We start from the raw sequence: 22,430 nt of genomic DNA, 5'->3' as shown, positions 1-22,430 counted from the left end.
AAGTGGAGACCACAGCTGCCAACGACCAACAGCCCCGTGCATCTCAGAGCTGTACAAGCAGAGCAGCTGCACACCATTCAAAAGTGTCATCAATTTTCATCAAAAGACTTTCATCACAAGACTTTTGGAGCCCAAATCCAACCATTCGATTACCACTCAATCACTGCCACCATTACCAAGCCTGGAATCTGAGCTCCTGGGGTCACTGAGGATAGCCGAGCTTTGGAAGTTGACAGGTCAGCATTCACCCATGGAGTGGGGGTGCAGAAGGCTGCTTACCTGCCGAGGCTGACACTTTGGGTTACATGGCAGGCGAGTTATAGGAGGCGGTTTTGCTGTGTCTATCTCATTTTGAGTTTCATGGGAAGTATTAACGTGGATGTGTCTGCATAAATCATAGGGCACGTGAAGAATGAAGCTCACTTTAAACACTATTTAGCTTAATAACCAGGAGAGTTGATTAGCCTAGTATTTCCTTTTGGAGACTTCATATCACTGCAATTTTCCCTCCAGACAGAAGTATATCACCCGCCTCTGCTGCAGGAAATGCTTCCATTTCCTGATTTATAATTTGATCTGGGAACTACATTTTCCTGAGCACCACAGTTTGACTACTAAGGCGACCTTTGCACAACTGCTTCTGCAGGAAGGACAGGAACATTCTTCTCCTCTTGCCCAAACCCCTGTGAGTTTCCCTTCAAATTTCATCCCAAGTGGAGGAGCCCTGGGCTGTGAGGTTGGCTGTGCCTGGTGTCTGTTACTCGCACAGACATGACTGTTGCAGGTTGGCATGTTCTGGTAGCTCATTAGGAATCATTTCTTAAATTGAGTAGAATTCCTTTACAAGCACAGATCATTATTTCCTGGCTTCAGACTATCTTAGCATGCTTCGTGCCCCAGGAAATGCCTCAGCTTCATTTAGAGAGAGTCTGATTCAACGTGATGAGCCTGAAACACAAGCAGCAGCTTATCCTCCAACAGGAGTCCCTGCCTCGGATCCTTCATGCTTTGAGCACATACTGGGAAAGCCCCTGGAAAGCGGAGGCAGAGCAGCCCTTTGTGATGTGAAATTGTCAGAGGAGAAACAACGCTTTATCCTTTATATGCTTTGAGAAGTAGGCCATTATTTTTTCTCTTCTCTGGAGGTACAAATTATGGGCTTTTCTATGCCTTAATCATACTGATGTTCACCGATGTCTCTAAAGATTATTATCATAGTTGGTTATGAGTGATACCATTGCCTTTAAAATCCTGGGAAATAGCATAGAAGGGAACTTGTTTTTGCTGCTTGCCCCTTAGTGCTGCGCATGGAATGGCCTCTCAAGGCTAGTTAACCCTTTAAGGCCCCCTCAAGGGGGGAAAACACCCCAACCTAACACTTTGCTCTTATTTGACTCTGTAAAATTCAAGTTCTTATGGATAAACATTAATATAATTAGCAGAACAGCAGACCAAATATGTTATTGTTGAGTTTCGTCTCCTCCATAGGAGATAGTGTGACACTGTCAGTTGTTTCTTTCACTGGGGGCAGTCTAGACAAAGCAGCATTAGTAATCTGTCAAGCCAATATTCATTGCGTATTTACCGTGCTGCTGAGCCTGGAGTGCGGGATAGTGGTATAAATAGAACAAGGCTTGGCAAATTGCAGCCCGAGGGCCAAATCCAGTCCACCGCCTGTGTTTGTACAGCCCGGGATCTAATTTACATTTTTAAATGGTTGAATAGATTTTTAAAAATATTATTTCATGACATGTGGAAATTGTAGCAAATTTAAACTTTGGCGCCTTTGGATAAAGTTGTACCGGGATGCAGCCACATCCATGTATTTATGTGCTGTTGATGAGAAGTTGTGACAGTGAATGAAAGGTTAGCACAGCTTGAAAGATTTACTATCTGGCCCTTTACAGAAAAGGTTTGTGGAGCCCTGGAATATAACAATTCCCTACTTTCCACCTGAGGAAGAGGAGACAGCCAGGGAAATAAGCAATTATAGCCTGAAAGTGCCAGGAGAGAAATGTATGTGAGAGCTAACGGGGCAGGTTAATTACACTTAGGACCAGCAGTCTATGGGGGAGAAGAATTTTAAGGAAGAACAGGAATTAGGATGGGGCCCCAAGAGAGGCAAAAGCCTAGACCTAGTAACATATGAAGTCCTGTCATTTTTAAAGACATCGTATGAAATCTGGTATGGCAAGAACAAAAGATGTTTGTTGAGGCATAGCAGTAAGGAAAAGGAGCCTGTGGGTGGAGCTCGGGAGGGAGACCAAACTGAATGCTCAGGAAGCCCCAGAAGGATCCCTGAATGTGGCTGATCAAGATTAATATTAAAGAGAGGTGTTTGGTAGCGTGGAAACATAAAGGAGAGTAGGGATGAAAAAGTGAGAAATATTATAATAACCCAGGCAATTGATTAGGCCTGCATTAAGACTGCTGGGAAGCTGCTAGAATTAAAAGGGATTAATCACAAGATATGGTGATCAGCTGGATGGAGGCAGGATGGAAGGGGTGGGGGCGCTAAGAGCAAGAGACCCTCAAGTGTCATTCACAGAGGCTGATTGGGAGATGGGCCATCAGTTGCTAAAACACTGGCTATCAGAAGAGGGCTAAGGGAGAGAAAGGTCATAGGCTCATTCTGAGTGTTTTCTTTTTGCAGAGTTTCTGGGGAATCCAAGTGGATGTGGCCAGTGTGCACCCAGATTTAAGGGTCTGGAACTCAGGCTAGAGGTTGGAACTGGAGATTTGTATCTGGCAGTTGAAACCAGTGTCTGCAGAGAAATGCTTTGGTGAGAGGAGCAGCAGTTTGGGGAACACGGTGGAGAAACAGGAAGGGGAGGGAGAGGATCGTGGCTGGAAAAGAAGTGGGGTCAGGCACATGAGGAGGAGGGAACTTCTAGGAGGAGGAGCAAGTGGCCAACAGTGCCAGATGTTCTGTCAAGGGTTAGGTGAAGTCAAGCCAACAATCACTCACTGGACTTGGCAATGTGGAGGTAACGTGGATGGATGCGAGACCGCAGTGAATTGAGAATGGCTGGGATGGGCAGAAGGGGGTTCAGAGGTGAGTTCACAAATCTTAGCTGACAAAGGACACAGTTAAATGAGGGTAGAAGCCAGAAGGAGGTGTGGAATCGAGAAAGGTTTTTGTTTGTTTACTTTAATAGTAGTGTTAGGCATGGGTGGATGCTGAAAAGAAAGACCCAGAAGAAATCAGAAGAAAGAGTGAAAATCCAGAGATGGGAAGGGGCAGCTTGATGTCCCTGGGACTGAAGAGACGAGAGCCCAGCACCCAGGAAGGGCTTTGCCTTGTACAGGAGGGACCCTGTGTCCTGAGGGGAGGTGGGCACAGCTGGAGGCAGCTGTATATTCTGCTCTGAGAGAATGAGACATTGAGAGGCCTCCTTTCAAAAGATGCCTCATTTCTCAGTAAGTAGGTAGTGTGGCCATCTGCTTAGACAAAAGCACAATGTGGGAAAAGACTCGGAGGAGAGCAATGAATGTGATGCTCAGCTGCTGAGGGCCCTGGGGAGAGGAGGCTGAGCCCCCTGCAGAATCACTGGGCATGACTGAGCACCTCCTTGAGGCCAGAGCAAGGCCACAAGATCCACAAGGCCATGTGGCTATGGGCTGTTGCCCAATAGGGATGAAGAGTAGGTGCAGAGAGGTGAAGTGGTGAGACTGGGTTAAGATTGGGTCTTGTTCTCCAGAGTTTCTGGAAGGCAGAGCAGCAAGACCAACCTTGCCTTTCCCCTCAAGTGAGGAGAGAATGGCTCCAGGATGGGCTTAGCTTTCTAGGCTGCTAGGGAAGGATCCAAAGCCAGAAAGAAGGTGGTGCATTGGGAAAAGATCATGCGGTCTAGGGCCTCAAAGTCTTTAGGAGGTGGAAGTGGGTGCACTGAGATTAAGAAGGTGGGTGAGTGGGAGGCATTGGAGGTTGTCAACAATGGGATGGGAGAGCTTCAGAGCTTGGAATTGGAATGGATTCTGGAAGAGCAAGGCCCAGGCTGGGGCAAAGGATGAATAGTAGAGGGCAATAGGTTGTGTATGTTAGGCCAAGCCATCCACATGGACCCTGAATCACATGGGTCTAGGGGGATGGAGGAGGCTCAGGAGTCAGGGCTCAAACCATCCATCACCATGGAGGGTAGCTGAGAGGCCAGGAGGACACATCTCCCATGGCTTTATCCCATATATGAGTGTGCACGTGTGTGTGTTTTGTGTGGCTTTACCCTGTCACTCCATGGCTTTCCAGAAGAGAGGCTGTGGGAATTCCAAATACATGAGGCTCAGGAGCAACTGCATAGCCTCAGAGAGATCCGAGTGTATCCCCAGGAAGTCTAAAGTGAGCTTATGTAAGAGGCCAAATCAACATGGGAATGGGAGGCTTTCCTTGGAAGAGAAAGCAGAAAGTAGACTGTGCAGCAGTGAGGTCACACCATTACAAGAAGAGCCACCTGTCCCCATCCCTCACTGGAGAAGGCCCAGAGGAGGCCACTCCCTTAACCTGAAAACCTGAAGATTGTACTTCAGAACGAACCCTGCCCCTCTGGGGAACTCTTGGATTTGTACTATTTTGCACCAAAGAACTTTCTTTCAAAGAAATGTGAACACGACCATTCTTCTAAGTGATGCTTCTATGCAGAACACTGAGGATGTGGAACCGTGGGCGCCAGCAGGGCAGGGGAGACAAATTCTGGGCCATCGGGAACCACATGGCTGAGCATAGAAATGAAGCCCATAGATGTTTTCAGCCACTTCCAAGTAAAGAATTTGACATAGGGTTTTTAAAAATGCATCTCCAGTAATATCTAAGATTGTATTTACTGTGATCTGGGCAACATTCTAAGCATTTTACCTCGATTTTCCCACTTAATTTTCACAACCACCTTAGGAGGCACAGATACTGTTATTCTCATCTGAGAGATGAGAAAACAAAGGCACACATGAAGCAATTTCCCCAAGATCAAACAGATGGTGAGCAGGACCCAAAATAAGAACCCAGACCCTGTCACTCCACAGCCTGTGTAATGAGTAAGATGACCCACGTACTTCCATTTATTGTTTGGTAAAAACCCCTCTTTATATGCTGAGCTTGAATAACTTGAAGAACTTATGAAATGTTTTCTATATAAACAATAAAGTGAAGCTATTTAAATTTCTGTCTCAAACACTTAAGACATGGTTTAGGGAGTAAATACCTTTTTAAATAATAGATGAACTGATTTTAGATCAGAAATGGAAAAAACATTTTCCTTGAAAGCCCAAAGTATTCATTCATTTATTCTAAATTAATAGAGTGCAAAAGAGTCTAAAACAAAGGGGAATATTATTAAGGGGAATGGAAAACAGGGAATACACCATAACAAAAGCCATTTCTCTCTTCCCATGGTTCTGAGTGAAACCATTTCTTAATAAGAATTATCCATGTAAAGAATCCCATCCCAATCTTGAATTTTCTTACTAGGACATAGAATAGAATATGAAGAAAACTACTGTCTGAGCATTTTTGTATTTAGGTTAAAAATTTCATTAATAGTTTTAATTATAAGCATCTTACTGATGTCGTGCAGTGAAATAGAAGAGTTACAAATTTTAATTATACTTAGATGGTAGTTTCTGTTTGGAATTTTTGCCTTCTTCCTGTAGGATTTAAGAGAAGTGAAAAATGAAGCCACCAAAAATGAAGTAGCTTATTACTAGTCACAAAGACAGGTTTTAATTAGACATTTCAATTTAGATCTTTAAAAATATTATTTTCACTCCCCCAAAACAGAGCAACAAATATGTGTATGGTTTACTGTGAAAATTATTAAAATCTTTTTTTTTTGTGAGTTTGCAGTAGACAGTTTATCCGTTGGAGAAAAACAGAAAATTAGTTGTATTTATTTTCACTTGCCACTAGGAAAAGCCCACCAAGTCTCTTAGAAAAAGTTCTTAGAAAGTCTCCTTCTAAGAACTGGCTTTAGTCCATATATTAGAGTGTGGGAAACAAATGGAAATCTACCAAAGCAATTCCCCATGCTAAAACCTTAAATTAACACAGAAGATAGACACTGATAGGTTTTTTAAACCAAATACAGTTTTCATTGAATCAGAGGTTGCAGAGTTATTTATATTCATAAATTGTGAAGGTTGCCGTAATCCTCCTATGTCCTATCCAAATGCTGCAATGTACCCTTTAGGATAAAGGCCAGAGAAAAATTTACCCATCTCAGCCTTTGCTGTTACAGAAAAGAGATTTTAATTTAATTCTGTCATCTCCTTCATAGTCAGTGTAATATCCCTTCTGGCCACTGGCCATTTCGCAGGCTGAGGAGACACTGGTGATGACTGGCTTAGGCTGAGGATGGCTCCTGATGTCTGAGTTGTTGCAGAGCAAGCACACAGGCATCCTGTGTCTGGCTCTGATTCTGGGCTCAGACACTTCCTAGGTGCAGGCCCCTGAGCAAGCCACACTACATCACTTCTCTGGGTCTCAGAGTCCTTATTCCCCAAAGTGAGAGGGTTGGATTAAATTATATCCACTACTTTTTAATTTTGAAATTCGGTGACTGTGCTTGTCCGCCAGGCTCTTGATGTTCTTACCCCTGTGATACATGATGCTCCCCCCTTTGCTGCAAGGTGTTTCATCTGTCCAAGAATTGAGAGACAGAACTGAAACTTCATTCAACTAAAATGTAACTGATTCCAGTCCATTCTACCAATTATAGGAGAACTCTGGGATATCTTTATGATATTTATTATCTATAAAAGTATTGGACTTGTTCTTTTATTTCTTTTATTGAAAAAATATATCCATGGTTTTATTTTCTTGAGCACTGTAGGGAAGAAACTTAGATAATATAACAATTTTTCTTTCCTGTGGATTCTGTTAATCCATTTAAAAAAATTGATAAAAAAGATATACCATATTTTTTATAATATATAACCTTCACAGCTTTTGAGAAATATTCTTTGAATGTGCCAGTAGTGGGTTTGTGCTCCAGGGTTACTAATTAAAAGATCAGGAGATACTCCCATCTACAAGGAATTTTAAAAATCAGTTAAATGAATGATTGATTCATTGGCTTCTTAAAAAAGCAAGAGGTCAGAGGAATGGACAATTTCCTTTTTACTCTCTCTATTTTGCCTGAAAAGACAGGGAGGAATCCATATCTGTCTCCTAGGTTTTAGGCCTGGGCACAGCCCAGTATCTCAGTTTGTGATTGATACAGGCAAACATTTGATGACCTGGCCAGCAAGACAGTGGGGGAGGCAGCTACAGTTTGCTGGGGCTGAACACAGATCCTTTTAAAGAATTTAGTTCCTTTGCCCTGGCCGTGTCCTCTGCCCTGCCCATATGTTCCCCTCACCACCGTTACCCCAAAAGACCAAAACCCACTCGTGAACTATGGGCCCCAATCCCTAAACTCTTTTCCAATCCCATCCTGAACTGCCTGTCTCAGTTTCTTTGGCATCTGCAAATATTACTTTAACCTTTCAAAGAACAATACTCAAGATCCTTTTCTATTTTCATAGAGCAGTCACAACTAGATCAAGTCATTCCTTGTGACCCCTTAGATCCCAGTGATAGCTACTCTCCTCTCTCTGTCTCTCTCTCCCTCTCTTTCAGCAAAGACTGAGTTTTGACCTGGGTACTGAGATAAGAACAGGTTCCCAAAGGCAAATAAGACATGGTTCTGTTGTCAGGGAGCACACAGCTGATTAGGGATTACAGTCATAGAAGCAAATCATTATAGTACAGGTAGTAAGGAAATCAGTGCAGATATTTTCTGTGTAGAGTGGTGGGAAGTAGAAGGAGGGAAAGATTGATTTTGAGTACATCAGAGAAGAAATTGTGAGAGAATCTGGATCTTGAATCATAATTAATACTTCGTTGTGCAAATGTAAGAGTGGGCATTCCAGGAAATTATCCGTCTTACGCTTTCAGCTCAGGTTTGCCAAGAAGACAGAATTAGCAGAAGTTTGTGCAAGAGGAGAGAGGAGTCGTGGTGTCTCCTAGGCTTCTGGTTTAATTGACGTGGGGGATGGTCATTAACTAAAACAGGGATGGCAAGACAAGGACAAATTTAACCTGTGTCAGAACCTTTCAGAAAAGCGTGTGCTTCATTCACTGTCAATTAGTAAAAGATGAGACTCCATCTGACAATTGGGCTTTGCCATCTTGTTCTTCCAGGCAGTGGTGTCATCAGCATTGGAGATCCAGCACAGATGTGCTTTTTGTGTCCAGGCCGATGGCTGCAGACTTCATGAAGCAGACAGGGGGACATAGTGTCAGTGTCATAGAATGAACACTGATTTTCTTGTGTGTGCTCCTGGAGAAACTCTGACCTCATTTAGGATCTTCATTATTGCACTAATCATTTCTTCATGTGTGCTTTTATCTACTTGGGGGTGGGTTGGATCATCAATATTTAGAAATTAACCAGCCCCTTCGTGTCAAGGGTTTTATTGTCACGGTAAGTTTCACAATAATTCATTGTCCTTATGTTTCTTGCACAGAGGATTTTATTTTATCAATGGTAATGATGCATCTGTGTTTGAACCTTTGAGCTGTGATGATCAACATGCCATTCTCAACCTGGTTCTGTGAATTTTACATGGTTCTCGGTCATTCTGAGAAGAGCAAAGCTCTATACCATTTATAGTCAACAGCAGAAAAACCAACATGTCTTGGTTAATCTCACTAATGGTCTATCAATGTTATTTATCTTTTCAAAGGACCGGCTTTTTGTTTCATTTATCTTTTGTATTTTTGTTTCAGTTTCATTTAGTTCTGCTCTGATCTTGGTTGTTTCTTTTCTTCTGCTGTGTTTGGGTTTGGTTTGTTCTTGTTTCTCTAGTTCGTTGTGGTGTGACCTTAGATTGTCTATTTATTCTCTTTCAGACTTTTTGATGTAGGCATTTAATGCTATGAACTTTCCTCTTGGCACCACTTAGGCTGTGTCCCAGAGGTTTTGATAGGTTGTGTCAATATTATCGTTCAGTTCAAAGAATTTTTAAATTTTGATCTGTATTTCATTGTTGACTCAATGATCACTCAGGAGCAGGTTATTTAATCCCTATGTATTTGCATGGTTTTGAGTATTCCTTTTGGAGTTGACTTCCAATTTTATTCCACTGTGGTCTAAGACACTACTTGATATGATTTCATTTTCTTTCTTAAATTTATTGAGACTTGTTCTGTGGCCTATCATATGGTCTATCTTGGAGAATGTTTCATGTGCTGATGAACGGAACGTATGTTCTGCAGTTGTTGGGTAGAATGTTCTGGAAATATCTATTAAGTCCATCTGTTCTAGGGTACAGTTTATAGGTGCATTTTATGTGGGCTACTTTTTTACATTATTTGTTTTTATATGGACAACAGTGGAGATGCATATTCACAAAATGCTCATATATAATTAAGACATTGTAGTTTCCAGATATCTGGGTTTTAGGATATCAATTTATGACAGCTATGTTTTGTGAGCTTAGTGACTTTTGTGATGACGTATGTGTATCTTTCAGTCTTTATATCTTTACGTTTTATCTTTTGCATATTTTGCAAATATATTCGGATATAGTTCTATATATAATTATATTTTATATATTACTTTACATTATATTTATATATAGTTCATATACAGTTATATGTCTATAGCTTCATATATAGTTCAGTCCAACAAAAAACATTCAGTACATACAGAAGTAACCATGACTTATGGTTATTGCTTTGATGCATATTAACAAGACCCAACAATAGATAGTGACTTTTAAAGTGATTACCTCTACACTCACATCTAAGTTTCCACAACTCCTGGACATTTAAGTTTGGGGTAGGTTAAGAAACAGCGTCAGGAGGATTCATGCATTGTATTATATTCTAGCAAAGATCATCACAACAAAGGGTGTCTTGGGCCACAGTCTCATTTGATTAATCCTCTTTGAAGCAACCATGCTCTGGCCTTCACCAAGTAGCAGCAGAAATTAAGGAGTCAAAAGTGGCACCAGTTTATTAGATGGACTCTAAAATGCTCTTCTAGCACATGGGATTAAACAGAGCCCAAAGTCCTCATTTGCTTCCTGTGCACACTCACTTCTCAGAATGACATGGAATTATATCTATGTATTATAGATTTTGGGTGTATAAATATATGAGATGTATTGGGACGGTAGGTAAACTGCATCACCCTCGTTTAAAACATGAGTAAATTAAGTTCTGGAGTTTGTGATTTAAGCAAAGTTTATACAGTTAGTTTCTATCTTTACCATCCTTGTGTGTCACTGACATTATTATACCTCTAGGAGTGCAGGTGAAGCATCCACTCCCTTGTCTCCCTTCCCACCCACAAGGAGAAAAGGGTTGGCAAGGCTTATTTGAAAGCAACACTGTAGATGATGAGAGCTTTGCCTGGGAAGCCACACTCACCCCCAGCCCTCCCAGGAAATGCAAGCCCCTGATGAAACCACAAAGGAGTGCAGGGCAAAACTCTGTGTGCTGTTCAATCAAAATGACCCTTGGGAAAGCTAAATAACACAACTTGTGGCAGATATTTGGCCAGCAGCATATCTGGTGTCTGCTGAAGACTCTCTTTCTGATTTGCAGACCGCCATCTCCCTGTTATGCCCTCACATGGCCTTTCCTTGGTGTATGTACACACACACACACACACACACACACACACACACACACACACACACAGAGTGAGAGAGAGCGAGCGCGCTGATGTCTCTTCTTTTTGTAGTAAGGGCATTAATCCCATCATGCAGGCCCCATGCTCACAATCTCATCTAACCCTGATTACCTCCCAAAGGCCTCACTTCCAAATACCATCACACTGGGAATTAGGGCTTCAACATATGAGTTCATTGGGGACACAAATGTTTAGTCCATTAACCTCTTTTATTTGATTATTCTGTGATTACAAGAGACTTCTATACTTTGGAGGTTTAGGATGGATGGGACTGTAGTACTCAAGGTTTACATTTTAGACAAATTTGTGTTCCAATCTCAGCTCTGATTCTTCTGTCTTCATGATGTTGGACAGCTCTCTAGGTCTGAATTTTCTCAACTGTAACGTTGTTTAAAACTAGTACCTGTTTGTATTTGTTAGTCCTAGCTACTCAGGAGGCTGAGGCAGGAGAATGGTGTGAACCTGGGAGGCGGAGCTTGCAGTGAGCCGAGATCACGTCACTGCACTCCAGCCTGGGTGACAGAGCGAGACTCTGTCTCAAAAAACAAACAAAAAAAACAAAAAAACACGCAAAAACTAGTACCTGTTTGTACAGTTGCAGTCAAGATTAAATGAAAATCGTGCATGTAAAGCTCTTTGCACAGTATTTGGCACAGAATAGGTTCTTGATACAAATTTATCTTATGAATCAGAAAAACAACCAAACTTATCCAAACAAAAGCTGAGACTGGTAACACAATATGGAATTTTTTGACCAGTGGTTTGGTAATTAATATCAGATAAAATTTGTTTGTATTTGATCATACATTTTGTAAGTCTCTATTAATTATAACACTTCACATGTTAAAGTAAACATAGACAAATGGTATGTGTATGTGTGTGCACGAGCATGTGAGCATGTGACCATATGTACCTGGATAGCCTTCCCCATCACTTATTTGGGTAAATAGCCTAATACCAGAAAGAATTTCAAGCAACACACCACTTCAAAATTTTGATTTTATTTCGCTTAAATTAAAAACTGTTTATTCAATGAAACCAGAAATTATTTAAGCCTGCTTTTTCAAGATTAATCTCTAACAAAGATGTTTCTTTGCGCTTCAGTAAGGCGATGCTCCAGTTAAACATTACTAGTAAGAAAATGACAAAAACCAACCAACCAACCACACATACACATGCACACACTCCTCAACTCTCAAAACCTTAAAGTCTCAAGAATCACATTTTTTATATCCATGCTGTTAATAATGTAGTCAGTATCCTAAAATATTCAGTATTTACGTTTTATAGAAGTGATCATTGCTTTTCGCTTCATGTAAGCTTAGTGACTCAGATGAAAAAGTACGTCAGCCTGTTCGCATATGAACTGAAATGTCAAGGCGACAATTCATTTGATCATCAGTAAGAAAGCATACTAATAGAGTTTTTAAAAGCTGGATTTTCAACAGAATGAGCCAGAGTTGAATGAATCCTTACCCTGGCTTTAATGATCATAGTAGTCACACCTGATAACCACTAGCACGAAAGGTGTTCGCCGTAACGCCACAGCATTTAAAGAAAAAGGGGGAAAAATGCACGTTACAGAGAACAGCCTTGGGGATGGGAATGGAATTCATTGCATTTCAGTAAAATCTGAGCTTGCAGAGGCCAAGGAGTAATTCTGAATGCTCTTGGGGAATAAAACAAAATCTAAACATCGTTCATAACCTATGGCAATTAAAAAGCAGCCTAGGGAGCTGGAAATTCAAAGGGACTGTGTCTTCATGAAAACTTCAAGTAGTTCTCTCTCTTTAAATTTGGTTCAAAATGTATATAAAGACCTGTGGGATTTGTTTGTGCATATTGGTTAGATTTATGTATTTAGAAAAGAGCTACCAGGAATATATTCCCAGAAAGTGACTTTAAGCTCTAGTAAGTGATCTGATTTCTGGCCTTGCAAAGGAAATCAATAAAAAAAGAATAGGATCTTGCAAAGTCAGTGGTTTCCTCTGGTGAAGCTGTGCCCCTGCACCCTCCATCACTGACTTGCTCAGAATGAACCTGTCTTGGGCTGTAATTGTTTTGTGATTAGTGCGAATGTGTGTTCCCCACCACATAGATTCACTATTGATTTTTAATTAATAATAAGGTCTTGTATTTATAGAGTTACCGTCCCAGAAGAAATGTGAGGGCTTCATAGTTGATGAATTCCAATTTATTTTTATACTGCCTGGCTGAATGTAAAGATTAGGTATTCTGATTTCATTTTAAGGAGGAAAAATTGAACCCAAAATGTTAAATTATTGACCATGGGGAATTCAGCAAGCTAATAATAGAACCACCAATTAAAATCTGGTAGTATTGACTTTTCATTCTGGCTGTTTCCCGAAAATATCTGATCGGTTAGGTCAACTTTGATTATTCCTTTGAAAAAAGAAGTTGATAAAAACAATTATTTGAAATTGTTATGATGAACAGAAGTTTACATTCTCATTATTTTGGTCATATGTAGTAACTGGGCTTAAGATATGTTTGCTTGTTAGACCACATGCATTTTTTGTAGCCTATATTAATATATTTGGAATGCTTGTAAGTCACATGTATCTTTACCTCCTGGTAAGGGACCAATGCAAAACTTAAGTTTTGACATTAGGTAGGTGTCATTTTTCAAGGACTGGGTAGCTGTATCACCACCTGGCATTGTTTTGTCTGATGGAAAAAGGTAATAGTCTGTCCAAGAAAAACATGCTCAAAACACTTACCTCATTGTACCTATGGGAAGGTTACTAGCAATCTTTCAATCACGCATTCCTCCAGCCTTAAAAACTTGGGACTCTGATTTTCCCCGCTTTCTTCCATTACAGTTTCTGTCAGTTTTCCCTGGGAATTTATTACTTTATTTCTCTATCCTATCCTTACTGCTATCACTCTGCTCTTCATGTAAATGCAGTGACCTCCTTACTATCTCCCCAACTCCCCAAATCCACTTTAGATTAACTTTTCTAATAAATTCTCTGTTATTTTTGAAATTTTGAATTATTCAGGCACCAAAAATACACAGAATAATATGTTGAGCATTAATATCTCCACCACCCAGTTTAAAAAATGCAACATTTGGGACATCCAAATGTTGAAACCCTCTTTGAAGCCACTTCCCAATTTTGTTTCTTTCCTTCCTTCTTCACTACCATGAATTTAGTGGTTATTATTCTCATCAAGGCTTTTATATGTCTACCATATATATATGTGTGTGTCTTCATTAAAATGTATAGTATTTATTCATTCTGGTTGTTTTTTTCTGAAACTTTAATTTTTTCATTGCGACTTTGGGATTGTCATTATGGTTTCAGAGGTATCCACATTAATGCAGATGACTATGTTTCCTTTTATCTCATTACTCTTATCCATTGGTTCTACAAACAATTTATCCATTCTTCTGAGGATAGACTTTGAGATGCCTTGCAATTTTTTCCTTCAAATACAGGCAATTAGGTAGTAAATACTTTTTAACTTACTTCCTTGTTCACATTTGTGAGAGTTTCTCTAGGGCATATACCCAAAGGTCTAACTGCTAAAAGGCGGGATCTGCTCATTTTTAAATTTATCATTAAAACATGGTTGTGCCAGCTGACATGCTCTGCTCACATGCCGTACTTCATCTACCAAAGGATATTCATTGATCTCTCCACCAACTTCAGTGGACTTTCAGCCTCCTCAAAGAGAAGAGCTCTTCCTCACTTCACCTCACCTGAGAGACCTTCCCCAGGGACTACTTTTTGTGAGGGATCACAAATTCAAAAGCCTTTGGACAACACGCTGAAATGTAGATGTGTGAAATGCAGGGTGCGTGACAGATCTGGAGTGGATAGTGGAGACGACACATGTGCTAGTGCATCCTGTCTGACTTAACGGTTTCCAAGTTTGCTGTATTACTTTATTTTCCTGAGAGTCTGTCTCAGAAACGTGGAAAGAGCTGATTCACTTTATAGCAGCAAAGAGCAAGGACCCTGGAGCCAGCCTGCCTGTTTTTGAATCCCTGCTCTCCACCGCTACTAGTTGTATGTTTTTGAGCAAGTTTCTGAACATCCCCAAGGCTTGGTTTCCTTGTTTGTGAAACGGGGGAAGTGCTAGTACTTAAATTTATAAGACTACGATGAGTACTACATGGGATAATATTCATAAAGCTCTAAAGTAACTGTTCAATACATTTTTGTTGAATTGTTGAGGAGAGTACAAATAACAAAATTTACATGGTTTTTACTGTGCGTCAGGCATTGTTTTAGGAACTGGGGAAACAGTAACCTTAGTATCTGTAATGACATTAACATCTGTCTCTTTCTCAAACTAAACTGCCAGCTGGGTTCAAGCCCCTAACACATTGCTTGGCCACACAATAGGCACTCAAGAATATGTGTTAAATGCATAAATGAACCTAATGATTCTCCTAAGGCAATATAAATTCCCAAAGCAAAATCTGAGCCATGATGGAACAAGGAAATTATATCCACAATAGCTTGATTCTCTACATATTAGTGTATTCTTATTCTTCAAAAATGGATTATTTCTATGTCATATGGGTAGTAACTTGCCATTAGCCATAATATTCGAGTAAACAGAATACCGTATTTTTGCTGATGATGAATAACATAACTATTTTTGGATCCCTTACTTGTATACAAAATAACACTCCCAACCTTGGATTATCACCAGTCTTTTTGGTTTTTTATTTCCTCACATTTTAGGTCTCATTGTTCATGAAGGAGCTGCAGTTTACAGAGTGTTTAAGCGCTGGCGAGCTGTGAATTTGCACTGGGATGTGTTAAATTATGACAAAGCCACAGACATCGAAGAAAGCAGCCGGGGAGAGTCTTCCACAAGTAGGACTTTGTGGTTGCCATTGACAGCTCTGCGGAACAGAAACTTGGTCCACCCAACTCAGTTAACCTCACCAAGGTTTCAGTGTGGCTATGTGTTATTGCACCTGTTCAATCGGATGAGACCCCATGAAGACTTATCAGAAGATAACAGCTCGGGGGAGGTTGTGATGAGAGTGACTTCAGTGTGACAAAAGCATAAGATGATGCAGTGTGGACCACCCTGCACATTTTGGAATGTAATTGCAGTGAATGGCAAAACCATAGCACTTCTAAAAACACATCTATGAACTTTTTAAAATTTATGCTTTTTATATGAACATTTGAATTGCAAATACATTTTTCTGAGAAAAAGAGTCCTCTTGTTCTTCGTTGTCTGGTTTGTCACATCTTTTATAAGTTGGTACTTGAAATCATTATACATATAATTTAACTATACTTGGTTAAAAGAATAATGAAAGTTATCCTTAAGGCCAAAACTATTTTTTCTTGCTTGTTTTAAATATATTTTTATGAAAGCTTTCGCTCTGTGTGTAATTTTTCAGACCTGTTACAAATTGTTAAGAGTTTATAGGATGCTGTGGGCAGATTCCAAAGTGCCTGTCAGTTCTGCAACATAGAGAGCTCTGAGGTGATGCTCTTGTGCCTCGTGCTGGTTGGCAAACTGAAGCATGACTTTTTGCTGTGTTGAAGTAACCAGTCACCAGGAATGCATGGTCTAGGACTTATGTCTTGTTATCTAATTTCTGAAACAGAGAGCTTGTAAAAAGATAAAAATGAGTGAAATAAAAATAGCTTTACTCCAGTACATATTACATAAGCAGGGCATCTTGCATACTTATAACCCCAAAAGCTCACCAAAATGTTGTGTCCTAGTACCTGCAATAATGACAATGACTAACATTTGCATAGCCCTCCGATAGACCTATCACAATTAATTTAGTTAATTATTAGTGTCTTGAATTCTTTGAGCACCATCTTAATTAGATTTTCTTTTTGTAAAACCTTACATACCTTCTTAAATCATTTAAAAGCTAATCCTATTACTTGGTTTAATGAAGTTCTATGAAATGTGTTTGCCAGCAGTGAGAAGTCTTTTTCTTTCACTAGATGAGTATTTTTTTTAATGAAAAGAGGAAATGAAAAATGAGGCTATTGACTCCCCAGGAACAGGTTGCGAACTAGCGGTACCTGGGGATTTTCTACCTTCTTATCTACCTAATGGAGGCAATTGGCACATTTTAATGAACAACCACAGAGCAGATGAGAAGACAGGAAGGATGTTTTCCCTTGAAACATGAATTGAACATGCTGGTTGTTTGAAGTAATCAATGACTAGATTTTAAATCATATAAAATAAAATGCTTTATGTCCTATTTTCTAAAAATAACTTTTGGGTGATTAATAATAGAATAGTTCATGTTTACATAATGGACTACCTCACAGAATAGAATTGTGATTCCTCCATAGCAAATTCTCCCAAAACTTGAAATAATATTTTTCCAGTCAAAAGCTGTGTCACAAATGATAAGGATGTGACAATTTGCAGAAACGTGAAGAATGAATCATAAAAGAAGGAAAATTCAGCCGCTATTTAAGGGCAGATTTAGATGGTGAGAATGTTAAACAGTGTTTCAAACTTTGATTAATTGCTTGTTTTAATCTGATGTTCCATGAGCACAGTCCTGGGTGAGATTCCTGAACAGTTTCATCACTAAGGCAGATCATCAACAGCATAATGTTTAATAGGGATAATTGTGGTTAGTACTGACATTACAATTTAGAGCATTGTGTTAAAAATACCGGACTAAGAGACTTTAGACACAAATTATCACTGCTCCACTGCCCTTCGAATTAGTGCACACCTTTGTATTCATATCAACTCACTCGAAAACAAAAAGGGACAGAGGATGAGAACCCCACTTTCTCTAATGACTGTATGGGGTGCATGAGGTGGAGACGGCTGGAGACAAGCCTGCTTGATGGAAAGGAGAGTGGATGATGGAAATATCCATCAGAAAAAATAAAATAAAAAACACGCACCCTAGTCTCCCTATTTCCCAAGACCTTGCTCTTTGAATGTACCTTTTGTCTACATCCTGTCTTCACAGCTCCCACCTTCTCTCTCTCTCTCTCTCTCTCTCTCACACACACACACACATGCACACACACACACACTGAATCAATGTTGGAATAAGAAATTGGCAGAACTTCCACTCAACAAAATGTACCATTCATGAAAATGATTGCATAGAAACTCAAAAGAGGCGGAGCGTGGTGGCTCATGCTTGTAATCCCAGCACTTTAGGAGGCTGAGGCAGGTGTATAATTTGAGGTCAGGAGTTCGAGACCAGCCTGGCCAACATGGGGAAATCTGTCTCTACTAAAAATACAAAAATTAGCTGGGCGTGATGGTGCCCGCCTGTAATCCTAGCTATTCAGGAGGCTGAGGCACGAGAATCGCTTGAGCCTGGGAGGCAGAGTTTGCAGTGAGCTAAGATTGCACTACACTCCAGTCTAGGCAATAGAGTGAGACCCTGTCTCAAAAAAAAAAAAAAAAAAAAAAAAAAAAAAGAAACCCAGAAGAAACACTCCAAAGGTGGGGAGTGCATTTCGAGAATTTGAAATAATAGAGCTTTAAAATAATTAAAATCCTTAATATCATGCTATATAAGTTAATGCCGTAATTCAAACTCGGGCTGCCATACATGTCAAAAACATTTATGGTAAGGAAATGAGTTGGAAATATTTTAAATTATTATCTTCAAAATCTTTTTCAATATGATACAGATTTAGAAGCTGTATGCAGCCTGTCTCTTTTCAATTATTCGTAGTAGAAACACGGAGCACTTTCTGTGCTGGGCACTGTTAGCGGCAGGGCATGGATAAGCCAGGTTGTCAGGAAAACTCCGTGTGTGGGGATAGGCTGCACTGCATCATATGTGTCAACATACAGGTGAGCTAAGAGAGGTGCCAGGCTAGAGGGGTTGTCCGTTGCCCTAGGGCAGCTGGGGAAGGTGTCTCTGATGAACTGACAGGACATGGGTCTGGAAGCATGAATGAATACTTGCCAATCAGATAAGGAGAGAACACTCTGGAACAGCTGTGGAGTAAAAGGCATGTTCCAGCAATGGAGAGGCTTCCTGTAGGGGACCGTGGGCCACAGGTGAAGACACGACCCCACCTTAGGTATCTAGGTCTGGATCTCATATAGAAGATGGTGTTCAAGAAGTGGCTGGTAAGATTTAGCAGGATCATTTGTGGGAGATGGATGTTCTCTCTTCACCAGTTGCTGCAAATTCAATGAGGCAATAGAAATACTAAGGCATCAAATGGGCTATGCTGCTTTCTTTCGCTCTCCCAGGAGATGGCAACGTGCACCATTGTGAAGAGGAAAGCACTTCTACTCTTGTGGAGTAGAGGACAGTTTCTCCATTATTAAATGAGCCCCGAACACTTTCCAGAGTAAATACATGTTATCATCTGATTTTTCCTCTCTCTCTCTATATATATATATTTTTTTCCTTTTTTTTTTTTTTGAGAGAGGGTCTTACTCTATCACCCAGGCTAGAGTGGAGTGGTGTGATCTCAGCTCACTGCACCCTCTGCCTCCCAGGTTCAAGCGATTCTCATGCCTCAGCTTCCTGAGTAGCTGGGATTACAGGTGGCCGCCACCACGTCTGACTGATTTTTGTATTTTTTTAGTAGAGACGAGGTTTCACCATGTTGGCCAGGCTGGTCTGGAACTCCTGACCTCAGATCAGCCCCCCGCCTCGGCCTCCCAAAGTGTTGAGATTACAGACATGAGCCACCGCACCCACCCATTTTGTTTGTTTGTTTGTTTTTTATTCTATACATCCCAATAACTAAAACCAAAATAAAGCAAGCTCTCTCTGTTGTTTTTGTTTCAGCCTGGGACTGCTTCTCTTTTCTGTTTTTTCCCCATAAGTTAACAATGTTAGCCTGGCCTATTATTTTTGATGATGGACAAATGTTCCCTCCTCTCTTGCCTATGTATGGGAGGAGGATTAGCCATCTAGCAATTGATGTGTCCCTTTTTAAAATGTATTTATTTATTTATTTATTCATTCATTCATCATTCATTATTTTTCTGAGACAGAGCCTCATTCTGTTGCCCAGGCTGGAGTGCAGTGTCGTGATCTCAACTCACTGCAACCTCTGCCTCCCGGGTTCAAGCGATTCTCGTGCCTCAGCCTCCTGAGTAGCTGGAATTACAGGCATGTACTACCTTACCCCGCTAGTTTGTGTGTGTGTGTTTTGTATTTTTGGTACAGACGGGGTTTCACCATTTTGGCCAGACTGGTCTTGAACTCCTGGCCTCAAGTGATGTGCCCACTGGGCCTTCCAAAGTGCTGGGATTGCAGGTGTGAGCACCACGCCTGGCCTGATATGTCACTTTTAAACAGAGGTATTGCTTTGCCTATATGTCTCTGTATAGCTTAGTTTTTAACTTATATCTTTTAATAGCAGTAAGTTACAAATAGCTGATATTTTAAACTTCTCTTTCCAAGTTCAACCTTTTACAAACTAAGATGTGGCAAAGTTTGTTTTAAACTATGTATGAAATAAATATTATATATTACATAATACATAATAAAATGTTATATATAATAATGTAATATATAATTATTTCATTACGTACATATTATATATTATTTATATAAATGACATAATTTATACAAAAATCATTTGGTATTCTACATATTAAAAAATAATAGGTTAAAGGCCTTAAAAAGTACTTTAGCAATTAGCTTAGTGCCAGTTTATCAGTTCAGAAAAAAATGTTTCCATTATGTGTGGGTGATACAGAATTGCAGCAGATGCTATAATTTATAGCAAAGCTCAAAGTTCTGGTCCCCAGTGGTACCTAGAGATTAATTGATTTCCTTCGTAAAGGTGCCATTTTATATAACATGGGTTTATGTGGTTAATTTGTTAAGGAGTTTAAAGTTGTTTTGGCCGGGTGCAGTGGCTCACATCTGTAATCCCAGCACTTTGAGAGGCCAAGATGGGTGGATCACGAGGTCAGGAGTTCAAGACCAGCCTGGCCAACATGGTGAAACTCCATCTCTACTAAAAATACAAAAATTAGCCAGGCGTGGTGGCGGGCGCCTGTAATCTCAGCTACTCGGGAGGTTGAGGCAGGAAAATCACTTGAACCCAGGAGGCGGAGGTTGCAGTGAGCCAAGATCACGCTGTGGCACTCCAACCTGGGCGGCAGAGCCAGACTCCATCTAGAAAAAAATTAAAAAAAAAAAAAAGTTGTTTTAAGACATTTTCTCCCTAGGAAATATAGGACAGTAGGAGCCAATGGGAGAATGAAAATAATGCACAGTTTCCTATAAAGTTTTGGTGGTGTGTTTTTTAATCATGTCTTTTTTTGTTTTTGTTTTGTTTTTGAGACAGAGTTTCACTCTTGTTGCCCAGGCTGGAATGCAATGGCATGATGTCAGCCCATTGCAACCTCCACCTCCGGGGTTCAAGCCATTCTTCTGCCTCAGCCTCCCTAGTAGCTGGGATTACAGGCATCCACCACCACGCCCAGTTAATTTTTGTAAAGACGGAGTTTTCAACCATGTTTGCTAGGCTGGTCTCGAACTCCTGACCTCAAGCGATCCACCCGCCTCAGCCTCCAAAGTGCTGTGATAAAGTTTCTATTTCTTTTCCAAAATAAGTGAGCAGTCACTAAATTTTCTTGCAACTTTTCATATTGTTGAGTTTTCTACATGCAACATGGCTTTTATGGGAGAAATTATCTTTTTCTCATATTACAAATGGGGAAAATGTTTGCTCTAATATGTACAGAGAAGGGAGTTTAATGCATCTGTCATGGTGAGCTGGGCATTTAAAAATCTTGCCTATGGACCCATCAAACAGGGATATTCATGGCAACTGCTGGACCTCAGAAGGGGCATCAGCTGTGGGCAAGAGGTACCATGGAGAGAAACATCTTATTACAGCAGTGGAGTTAGCTCTTCATCACCGCTGCACAGGGGCTTTGGGGCCGTGGAGATCTGCACAGAAGCTGCTGTGGCAATGAGAACAATGGGTGGAGGCTATAGAAACTCACTAGGACACTCTTCCCATGATACTCTTGAGAATGTCAGGATTTACTAAAAAGGAAGAATCAAAGCATGGATTAGGAGACCAGCAGAAGGAAATAAAAAAGCACTCTTCAACTAAGTCCTTTATAATGAGTCTGCTTCTGTGAGCTGCAGCTCTCAGGATGCTTCCTTCTCTATAGCCCCATCCTCATTCATTAATCTTGGCTTGGGCAAACACGGTGGCGTTCTCCCCACAGTGCCATTGTTGAGGCTCATAGTGGGACCCAGCTTGCTCCTGCTGGGTGTGTTAATGAGGATCAGTGCCCCAGATGAGCTGGAGAGGCTTCCCTTCACATGGAGGGGAGGAACAAGCCAGGAGCAGTGGCAGCCATGGAGGGGATGAGGAAAGGGTGGGGACACAGTGACCAGGAGCCCAAAAGTCACCCTGTGAGGTGAAAAGGAGGGCAGGCTGCTGGGACCACAGGATAAGAGACAGGCTGGTTTCAAGTTTATGGTCGTGTGGAGGATGGAGTCAAGTAAACTGGCATTTAGAACAGAGTGGTGTAAGTGCTGTCTTGCAGAAATAAGAACTTAAGGAAGAGCACATGGGAAGGACAAGTGACTGAGACTGAGGGTTCAGGAAGGGTCTCCTGAAGGAGGTCACCTTTTAAACTGAGAACCTGAAGTAGCAGGGGCTGACTGAAGAGGCAGACAGAGTGTGCACAGGAAGCAGGCACATTTGGAGAGGAGCAGAACACTTGGCTATTTACATGTAAGAGGCTGATATGGTTTGACTGTGTCCCCACCCAAATCTCACCTTGAATTCCCACGTGTGTGGGAGG

The 22,430-nt window shown here is 40.7% G+C and overlaps 1 protein-coding gene across 4 annotated transcripts in view; it reads left to right on the top strand.

Moving 5' to 3' along the window:
• Nucleotides 1-15,879, top strand: part of MARCHF11 (membrane associated ring-CH-type finger 11) — a 112,598-nt gene extending 96,719 nt beyond the window's left edge. For 2 of the 4 annotated variants that reach the window (XM_054684181.2, XM_003310631.6), the window contains one exon: nucleotides 15,392-15,879. In XM_054684181.2, coding sequence (XP_054540156.1) covers nucleotides 15,392-15,714 — 323 coding nt within the window. In that variant the 3' untranslated portion in view covers nucleotides 15,715-15,879. The other 2 variants (XM_054684183.2, XM_054684182.2) reach the window with 2 other exon arrangements.
• Nucleotides 15,880-22,430: the final 6,551 nt, after the last annotated feature.

This window comes from Pan troglodytes, chromosome 4, assembly GCF_028858775.2.
Source record: "Pan troglodytes isolate AG18354 chromosome 4, NHGRI_mPanTro3-v2.0_pri, whole genome shotgun sequence".
Lineage (NCBI taxonomy): Eukaryota > Metazoa > Chordata > Mammalia > Primates > Hominidae > Pan > Pan troglodytes.
Note: the sequence above shows the minus strand (reverse complement) of the source record. Positions and strands in the feature narration are given on the sequence as shown.